The 10,962-nt window shown below is 38.5% G+C and overlaps 1 protein-coding gene across 1 annotated transcript in view; it reads left to right on the forward strand.

The window, feature by feature from the left end:
• LOC145411426 (carboxypeptidase A4-like) overlaps positions 1-7,651 on the forward strand; it is an 18,368-nt gene extending 10,717 nt beyond the window's left edge. The window contains exons 3-5 of the mRNA XM_080281469.1: positions 104-239; positions 2,486-2,652; positions 7,559-7,651. Coding sequence (XP_080137595.1) covers positions 104-239; positions 2,486-2,652; positions 7,559-7,651 — 396 coding nt within the window. The remainder of the gene's footprint in view (positions 1-103; positions 240-2,485; positions 2,653-7,558) is intronic.
• The last annotated feature ends 3,311 nt before the right edge of the window (positions 7,652-10,962 follow it).

Raw genomic sequence — 10,962 nt, forward strand, 5'->3', positions numbered from 1 at the left:
ATCAAGCATCCATCCACCCATCCATCCATCCATCAATCCTTCTCTCTGTTTATCTATCCACCAAACCATCAAGCATCCATCCACCCATCCATCCATCCATCAGGACCGTCTCTGGCGCAAGAACCGGAACAGGAACCCCAACGCCACCTGCTACGGCGTCCATCTGGGCCGGAACTACGACGACGGGCACTGGGTGGACGGGAAGGGGACCGGAGACAGCTGCAGCAAGAACTACGAGGGTGAGTTGGGGGGAGGCTCACCCTTCCACCAAACTTCATTGAAATTCACTGAGAAATTCTGGAAATATCGTCGGGACAAACAGACAGACAGATAAACACAGTTGAATATATAACCTCCTCCAACTTCGTGGGCGGAGGTAACAATGAACAAGTTACTCCCCGGGTGAAAGAAAACGGAGCGGAGAGGCATTCTATCAAAGGCAGTGACAAATAGCGGAGGGAAACGTCATTAAAAAACACAAATATCTCACCAAATATTCACCCTAGAGCTTGCAGTCTGTAACATCTACTGCACAAGTTCACCCTAGTCACGAAGAATCACGGTCAGCCTCCATATCCAACGAATAATTAACGAAAAACGCGATTATTCTGGGCCGTCTCACTGCACGCACATCGGTATGAGTGTAAACAAAACATGAGCAATAGATCATCAAAAGTAATACTGAAACTTTATCTAGCATAAGTAAGGGCACATTTAGACAACGCAGTACAATTTTGGTGTCCTTACTATAGAATGGATATTAATTCGTTAGAAAATGTACAGAGAAGAATGACAAAAATTATACATGACGTCCGGAACCTGTCATATGAAGACAGACTGAAAAGGCTAAGTCTGCATTCGCTAGAGAGGCGTAGAGTAAGGGGAGACTTAATTGAGGTGTTTAAGTGGATGAAGGGTATAAATAAGGGAGATATTAGCAAGGTACTTAAAGTGAGCATACAGGATAGAACTGGAAATAATGGTTTGAAACTAGAAAAATTCCGTTTCAATAAGGAAATAGGTAGAAATTGGTTTGGTAATAGAGTAGTAGACGAATGGAATAAGCTACCTAGTAAAGTAGTTGCTGCTTCTTCCATTGAGAGTTTCAAGTATAGGCTAGATAAGCATATGACAAATAAGGGGTGGGTATAGAAAAAAGAAAATCTTATAACCAATACTAATTCATAATTTTTCCTTTTCAGGTTACACTATGATAGTCTCTATTCTCCTTTCACACTTTCCTGTAAAATGTCCACGTCAGTGTGGTGCTCTTTCTGACTTTTTCCTGCCGGCTTCGGCTGGAGGGTTTGGAGGGCGGGGAAGCACCTTCTTCTTTGCTATCCTTATCTCATTCTAGTAGTTCAGTTACTCTTCTAGGAGCTGCCTAGCGTGGGCCAACCGGCCTACTGCAGTTATCCTCTCTTCTTATGTTCTTATGTTCGAAAGCGTTAACAATGTAATGTATTTCATCATCAAAATTAATCTGCAGAGGTAATTTTTAAACATATTTTTCACTAAACATAATAAACTGAAATTAATTTATGGATCCATTCGCCAAGTAAACGAATTTCGTAACAAACAAAACGAACGAGTGATTTTGTGGTAAAAGTTTCAAAATCACGCGTTCGTTTCAGCCTTTTGCTTTATAAAATTCATCAATATAATTACTCATTTTAGCATCATTTGGCATATGCATCAAAAAATTAATTGTAATTTAGTTTGTTTAGTGACCAATGTGTTTAAAAATTACCTTTGTGAATAATTTTGTTAGTGAAAAAGAAAAATAATTAACTTGCTAACGCTTTCGAACGTCCCGCAGGTTTATTTACATTCCCGTGTCGGTGTGTGTGGTGGGGTGGTCCAGAATTATCGCGTTTTTCGTTAATTATTCGGTAGGTATGGAGGCTGACAGTGATTCTTCGTGACTAGGATGAACCTGTGCAATAGATGTTACAGACTGGGGCCGCTAGGGTGAGTATTTGGTGAGATATTTCGAATTTAAATGTCGTCACTCCCGCCATTTGTCACAGGCTTTAACTTAATCCCTGTCCGCTGCAAGGCTTTTATATCTGTTAACACACACACACACACACACACACACACACACACACACACACACACACACACACAGGCAGAGCACAATACTTTAATATTGTTATATGTTGTAGCTCTCTCTCTCTCTCTCTCTCTCTCTCTCTCTCTCTCTCTCTTACAAATTGCGTTAACAGTATTGAATTATGATTACATTCTCACTACTGCTCGAGGTAAGACAATGATTGACAGGAGACAGCTACTCTCTCTCTCTCTCTCTCTCTCTCTCTCTCTCTCTCTCTCTCTCTCTCTCTCAACATATATATTCTTTTAATTTTCATCTCAGTACTCAACACCACACAAGTGTCCCAAACACCTCATCCTCAGCGATTTATTTCCCATCTTCCATCTTCACTAACCCTTCAAATAACCCCCTCTCTCGCCCCCCCCCCAGGCCCCACGGGGTTCTCAGAGCTGGAGACGCAAGCAGTGAGGGATTATATCAATGAATTACAAAGTACAAGGAATTTGACAGCTTTCTTCACCATCCACTCATACCTTCCGCTGTGGCTGTATGCGTATGGCTGGAGTGGAGAGTCGGTGCCGGAGGAGCCTGAAGTGGTACGTACACAGAATTACGTACATGGATATACACGTACATACATGTATAATATATACACATACACACTGCCTCCAACAATACCTTAGTGGACACACATACACACACACACACACACACACACACACACACACACACAGAGGGATTCAATCCAGGCGGACGTGTGACACCGGCGCTCCGTACCAAATCATCACGGCCAGTGGCATTGGCTAAATAGTATCTTTGTATGAGTCAAGCTCAGTACCAGGTTAGACTAAATGATTGTTCATTATTAAAAGGAAAATAATAATAAGTTTAAACAAGACTTGTACAAACAGGAAATAGAACCAAGACGAAAGAATACGCTGAGTCATCTCTGAGGTTTGTTTAGACTACAACAACACGGAGATTGTAAGTACATCCTTTGCACTTTAAGTATTGCAAAATGGATACATACTTCAGTAAAACAAATTTGGAAAAGAAAAGGGATAAAGGTAAAAAGCAAAATGATGATTTCTACCAAGAACTGGTTGAAGTAGAGACCCACAATAGACTGGTTGAACGTGTAAACAAACTAGAAATGGCTTTCAAAAATGAAATCGATGAAATAAAGAAGCAGATGCACTTGCAAAAGGAAGAAATAGAAAAACTAGGAAGGGAGGCCAATAAGAAAGACACAACCATCAGTGAACTAACAGTGGAATTGAGTACACTTAGGAAGAAAATGAGTGAAATGGCAAGTACAGTAGTCAATCACGAGAGTGTTATGGAAGAGTTCAAAAATGACACAGAGACAATTAGGCAAGTTAGCAGTCTTATTGATCAGAGCAGTGATATTGAGGAGAAGATAACACAAGTGAATGAAGCTGTGCAAAGCTACAAAAATGATGTAGAAACTACGTATGCTGAAATGGTGAAAGTAAAGAAAGACTTAGAAAAAAGGATGGAGGAAAAAAGCATTAAAAAGGAGGTGAAAAGAATAATCCAAAACAATCCAAAGTTAGTCAGAGATTCAGTAGAGATAAACAAATCAATAGTAATCACTGGTATAGAAGAGGAAGAAGTTAAAAACAAGATCACAAGAGACAAAAAGGAGATGGCAAATGTAATGAGCTTACTGAAAGAAGTATCAGAGGAAATCTGTAGTAAAGACATAGAGGAACACAAAAGGTTAGGGAAATACGAGAAAAGCAAGACAAGACCTCTAAAGGTGACTTTCCAGAGTGTAAACACTGTGGAAGAGATACTAAACAATGCAAAGAATCTTAAGGAAAAAGAGGAGTTCAAAACTGTATGGATAAAAAGATGCCGAACACAAGAGGAACTGGAATTACTGAAAGAGAAAAGGGAGGAAGCAAAAACAAAAAATGAGGGAAGATCAGAAGAGGAGGAGAAGAAATTTTTTTTTACAAAGTAATAGGACTGCAGGTACGAAAGTGGTACAACAAACAGGATGGAAGAAAAAGGAGGAAGGTAGTTGAACCATGTCATGACAAGTGTATAAACAAGATGATAAAGTTGATGTACTCAAATGTGGATGGAATGGTATCTAAATTACTAGAGATGAATGATTGTCAGAGAAAATGAACCACAAATAAGATGCCTAACTGAAACAAAATTAATACCAAGGATATCAAATGACATACTAAACTTAAGAGGAATACAATATATGGAGAAGAGACAGAAATGTAAAAAAAGGAGGAGGAATTATAATATTAACTAAGAAAAATCTAAAAGTCAAGGAAATAAAACTAGATATACCATCACAAGTAGAACTGATTGCAGTAGAGATCGACACATCTGAAGGTAAAGTAATTGTAGCCAATTTGTACATGCCACCCAGATCAAACACATGGGAAAGAGACGAATATGAGGACCTGGCAGAGAGTACAATTCAGAGTGTAAGATCATTGCTACATAAAATGGAAGAGAAATCGGAAAGAATTATACTAACTGGGGACTTCAATACAAATATAAATTGGAATACTCTAGATATAAATAGCCAAGAAAGCTGTTGGGACCAAAAGCTCCTGGATCTCGTACAAGAGTTTTTCTTAACGCAACATGTGAGGGAAACCACCAGAAAAAGAGGACTTGATGTACCTTCAGTGCTAGATCTAATATTTACAAGGCAAGAAAATGATATTGACAGTTTAATATATCACCCTCCACTCGGCAAAAGCGATCATGCAGTACTAAATTATAACTTCAGGATAGCATATGACATAGTAAACAGCAATGATAGTTACAAAAAGAGCCTAAACTATAAAAAGGGAAATTATCAAGACCTAAAGAAGTATTTCTTAGAAGTTGATTGGGAAAATGAGCTTAGAGGACAAGATTTAAATGCTGTATATAAAAATTTTTGTGAATTTTATGAAATAGGAGTCCAGAAGTACATCCCACAGCACAAAGAAGTAGATAAGAAAATACAGAAATGGTTCAATACAGAATGTAAAAAATCAAAAGAAAGAAGAGATTTGTTGTGGAATAGATACAGAAGACACAATAGTGAAAGGGCATATAATAATTACAAACAGGCAAGAAACAACTATACAAGAATAAGGAGGGAAGCCCAAAAATAGTTTGAGGAGGATATAATAAATAAAAGTAGTGATCAACCAAAGCTGTTTTACAGCTATATTAGAAGCAAAACTAAAGTAAAAGATATAATACAATCCATTACGGACGAGGGAATCACTTATACACAAAGAGAAAGATATTTGTGAAGCACTAAATAAGAATTTCCAATTAGTTTTTACAGAAGAAAAAATTTTTTAGAGGGACTATGTGGAACACGCGTGTCCACACATTCTACCAGATATACAAATAGCAGAAAAAGTAATACAGGAGGAGTTAAGTAGATTAGACAGAGGAAAAGCAAGTGGTCCTGATGAAATTTCATGTTGGGTATTACGAGAATGTGCAAAGGAGTTAAGTAAACCATTATTTTTAATTTTCAAGAAATCCTTGAGTCAAGGTAAACTACCTGACATTTGGAAAAAAGCAAATATTGTCCCCTTATTCAAGAAAGGAAATAGACAAAATCCACTCAACTACCGACCAGTATCACTGACCAGTGTTGTAAGCAAGGTATTAGAAAAATTATAAGAAAAGCTTGGGTAAATCATCTAGAAGAACACAGTATGATAACAGAAAGACAGTTTGGTTTCAGAAAAGGAAAATCATGTGTTACTAATCTGTTGAGCTACTATGACAGAGTAACAAACACAATACAGGAAAGGGAAGGATGGGTGGACAGTATCTATTTAGATTTCAAGAAAGCTTTTGACACAGTACCACACCAAAGACTTTTATGGAAACTGTACCATCAAGGAGGAATTCGAGGCAAACTGTTTTGTTGGATGCAAGACTTTCTCATAAAAAGAGAAATGACGACAGGACTAAGAGGAAACTACTCATCACTGAAAGAAGTGACTAGTGGAGTACCACAGGGTTCAGTGCTGGCACCAATCATGTTTTTAGTGTATATAAATGATATAAACAGTAACACTGGAAATGAGAGCTATCTGAATATGTTTGCAGATGATGCAAAAATACAAATGAGAATTACTAACACAGACTCTTGTAAAGAGCTACAAGAAGAATTAAATAAACTTCATGAATGGAGTAGTAAATGGCAAATGGAATTCAATGTGGACAAGTGTCATGTAATCAAGTTTGGTAAAAGTGGAAAAAGACCTGATTGGGATTATAAGTTAGGAAATAAAACCCTATACACATCAGAAAGAGAGAAAGACCTAGGTGTGATTATCAATAACAGACTATCTCCGGCTGACCACATCAGCGAGAAGGTACGGAACATGTATACATTGCTTGCAAATATGAGAATAGCATTCACATACATAAATGAAGACATGCCAAGAAGGATAATAACATCATTCATTAGACCAACCCTGGAATATGCATCAGTAGTCTGGAGTCCTCATCTCAAAAAGCACATAGACAAGATTGAAAAAGTTCAAAGGGCCGCTACAAGATGGATACCAAGCTTAAGGGACCTAAGCTACGAAGAAAGACTAAATAAACTGAATCTACCAACACTACAGGAGAGAAGGAAAAGAGGTGACATGATAATGCTATATAAATGCATATCAGGAAAGGAGAAAATAGACATAAATGATTACTTAACATATGGAGAAGCATCAGCAAGAGGACACTGCAAAAAATTGCATAAGAAGAGAGGTGATAAAGACGTAAGGAAATTCAGTTTCCCAAACAGAGCAATTGATCAATGGAATGCACTGCCGAATGAAATAGTGTGTGCCAAAACAATTCACAAATTTAAGGATATGTACGATAAATATGGTTTAAGACACGGGACAGTACGAGCTTGACTCATTCCTGTAAAGATACAATTAGGTAAGAACAATTAGGTAAGAACACACACACACACACCACACACACACATACGTACATACATACATACATACACACTACATTATTACTGTTCACTTTATTTACCTCGTAATTCGGCCATGAAGATATCAGCTCCCAAACGGTTGAGATTTGGACTCATGTTGGTGCTTTGTTGATAGATAAATAGATAGACAGATAGCTAGATAGAGCAACAATGGTCCATTACTTAACATTCTGAGCTTGCACGTGTAGGGAAAAGATTTGTATATATTAAAATTATGTGAGAGCGAGAGGGAGGCCGAGGATGAGATGGAGCGGAGAGGTATATGAGAGAGGGGGGGGGCCGTGTGGTGTGAGCTGGGAGCAGGGCAGTGAAATGGCGTTGGACAGGGCGACATGGAGGCGATTTGTTTGTGGCCACCCCTTACTGGATCTAGGCGTCTGGCAATAGATGGATGGAAAATGATGTGTGTTATTGGCTCTCGTGCTGTCGATAGGCGATGAATGAAGGCTCCTGTGTGTATATTTGATTTTTCTTCTTTTTTTCAGAGTCGTGTTGCTCAGATTGGAGTTAACGCGACTGAGTCAGTACACAACACACAGTATAGGGTTGGTTCCTTCTACAACCTTGTACGTAAGTAGTGGTAGTAGTAGTAGTAGTAGTGGTAGTAGTAGTGGTAGTGGTGGTGGTGGTAGTAGTGGTAGTGGTAGTGGTGGTGGTGGTAGTAGTGGTAGTGGTAGTGGTGGTGGTGGTAGTAGTAGTAAAAAAATAATATGGATAATAATAATAATAATAATAATAATAAAAGTAGGAGCATCGTTGTAGATCTTAGTACTAACATAATGATAACAATAATAGAAATGATAATGATAATAATAATAATAATAATAATACGGTAATAATAATAATAATATTATTATTATTATTATTATTATTATTATTATCTGTCTATCTCTCTATCTATCTATATCAGTAAATCTATCCATCAATCAATCTGTGCCCAGTTTTCTACTTTTGTCTATATATCCATCAATCCATCTATCTGTCTGTCTGTCTATCTAACTATCAATCTATCAATCTATCTATCCATCCATCAATCCATCAATCTATCTATCTATCTATCTATCTATCCATCTGTCTGTTTATCTAGCCATCAGTCTATCTATCAATCCGTATCTACCAGTAAATCTATCCATCCATCTATCATTCTATCTATACCCATTTCTGTATGTGTCTGTCTGTCTGTATATCTATCTATCAAACCATCTGTCTATCTGTCTATCAGTTAATCTATCCATCAATCACCTATACCCAGATTTCTACACATCTCTGTCTATTCATCAGTCCATCAATCCGTCTATCTACCCATCCATCTATCTGTCTATCTATCTATCCATCTATCTACCAGTAAATATATCAATCCGTCAATCTATCTATCAGCCCACTTCTTCACGTGTCTTTATCTATCTTTATGTATCTATCTATCTATCTGTCTATCTGCCAGTAAATATATCTATCTGTCAATCTGTCTGTCAGGCCACTTCTTCACGTGTCTTTATCTTTATCTATCTATCTATCTATCTGCCAGTAAATATATCTATCCGTCAATCTATCTGTCAGGCCACTTCTTCACGTGTCTTTCTGTTTATTAATATGTATGTATCTATCTATCTATCAGAGCCAGTGTTCGGCCTGTCGATAGATTGGAGTTACAGCAGAGGCGTAATCTATTCCTACATTCTGGTGCTACGGGATAAGGACGAATATGGCTTCCTCTCGCCCTACACCCAAATCGTCCCTACTGGGGAAGAAACCTGGGCAGGCCTGATCGCCGCTGTTATGGCCATTTAGAGAGAGAGAGGGGGGGGAGGGGGGGACACTGGTAAGATAAGAATACTGCATAGGAGAAATGAGAGAGAGAGTAGATAGAATTTAGAGAGAATCCTTTCTGACAGAAATATAAATTAGAAAAGGAGAAACAGAGAGAGATAGACTTGAGAAAATGCTGAGAGAGAGAGAGAGAGAGAGAGAGAGAGAGAGCGGGAGAGAGAGAGAGAGAGAGAGAGGCAGGGAGAACACTAAACAATAAAAACTATATATATATTGTCAAGTCTCGCTACTAACATTCCAAGTCTTGTTAATCTCAATAAATCTAACATGTAACACTAACCTGTCACAATCCTCTAACATCATGTAAGAAATAACATCTAATATCTAACAGTATAGCATCATCTAACATCATCTGAATCATCAAACATCAAAGTCTAAGCATCTAATCTAACAAACATCAAACTAACACTGTCGCTATCATCTAACATCATCAGTAATCTAACGTCTAACACTTATTATCCCATCACTATCACCTAACATCATCAAACTTATCCATCAGTAACATCTAACTAAGTTATTACTATAATCTGCTCCTCTAACATCATCAGGAATCTAACATCTAACACTTACTAACCCATAACTATCATCTAACATCATCTAACATCGTCACACCTATAATTAACCTCAAAATAGATTATGTGTGGGAATCAAATCTCTATTCAGGTGAGCTAATTACCTGCTTTTCCAAATTAAGAGGTCTCACCTGTATGGGATCCTCGTCGCATCCCCCGGGCTCCTATGACCCGTTTAGCTTTGAGAGAGAGAGAGAGAGAGAGAGAGAGAGAGAGAGAGAGAGAGAGAGAGAGATGGAAGGACAAATAGGCGAAGAGGCAGAGGAAGTGAGAATAGAAATGAGAGGAAGATGGAGGAAAATAAAAGAGCTAGGGAAGGAGATGGAAAGAGTGAGAAACAGAGAAGGCAAGATAAAGAAGAAATAAAGAGAGGGAAAGAGAAATACAAGAAACAGAATATATAGAACAGAAATCCAAGTGCATTAAAACGTCGACTCAGTGCTTCAAAATTTGATGATGATAATAATAATAATAATAATAAGACTGTAGCTGCCATAGCCAGTCCCTGCTGTGCACCTCTGCTAACACTGTTGTCTGACACAAGTTACGTTTTTTGTACAAACTCCAAACCCGTTGGTCCACCTGCACCACAAACTATACACACCTGGTGCAGGACCACACAAACTATACACACCTGGTGCACGACCACACAAACTATACACACCTGTTGCACGACCGCACAAACCATACACACCTGCTGCACGACCACACAAACTATACACACCTGCTGCACGACCACACAAACTATACACACCTGCTGCACGACCACACAAACTATACACACCTGCTGCACGACCACACAAACTATACACACCTGCTGCACGACCACACAAACTATACACACCTGCTGCACGACCACACAAACTATACACACCTGCTGCACGACTACACAAACTATACACACATGCGGCACGACCACATAAACTATACACACCTGCTGCACGACCACACAAACTATACACACCTGCTGCACGACCACATAAACTATAAACACCTGCTGCAGGACTAGACAACACCTGTAGGACCAACAAGTGCCTCATTTAGGTGTTGGTCTGTCCTGTATGTAAGACCAATTGTATGTAGGACCAATTGTATGTATGACCAATTGTATGTAAGACCAATTGTATGTAAGACCAGTTGTATGTAAGACCTATTGTATGTAAGACCAATTGTATGTAAGACCAATTGTATGTAGGACCAATTGTATGTAAGACCAGTTGTATGTAAGACCAATTGTATGTAAGACGAATTGTATGTAAGACCAACTGAAAAGTGTGGCAATGTGGCGGTCCCAAACATCCTAAGGTGACGAATCAATCGCCTTCACATTCGTCCATATTCGTGTATTTATATGAATTGTTTTGGGGTAAATTGAGGTGGGAAATTCACGATCGGTGGACATTTTTTGACCTATGACCTTGAATTGTAGGTCAAGGTCACTGAAACAGGGTCAGTGTAATGGGGTCAGGTGCTGTACATCCACATTAAGT

The sequence above is a fragment of the Coenobita brevimanus genome, chromosome 11 (assembly GCF_032717465.1).
Source record: "Coenobita brevimanus isolate Jiangsu-jjx chromosome 11, ASM3271746v2, whole genome shotgun sequence".
In the NCBI taxonomy this organism is placed as follows: Eukaryota; Metazoa; Arthropoda; class Malacostraca; order Decapoda; family Coenobitidae; genus Coenobita; species Coenobita brevimanus.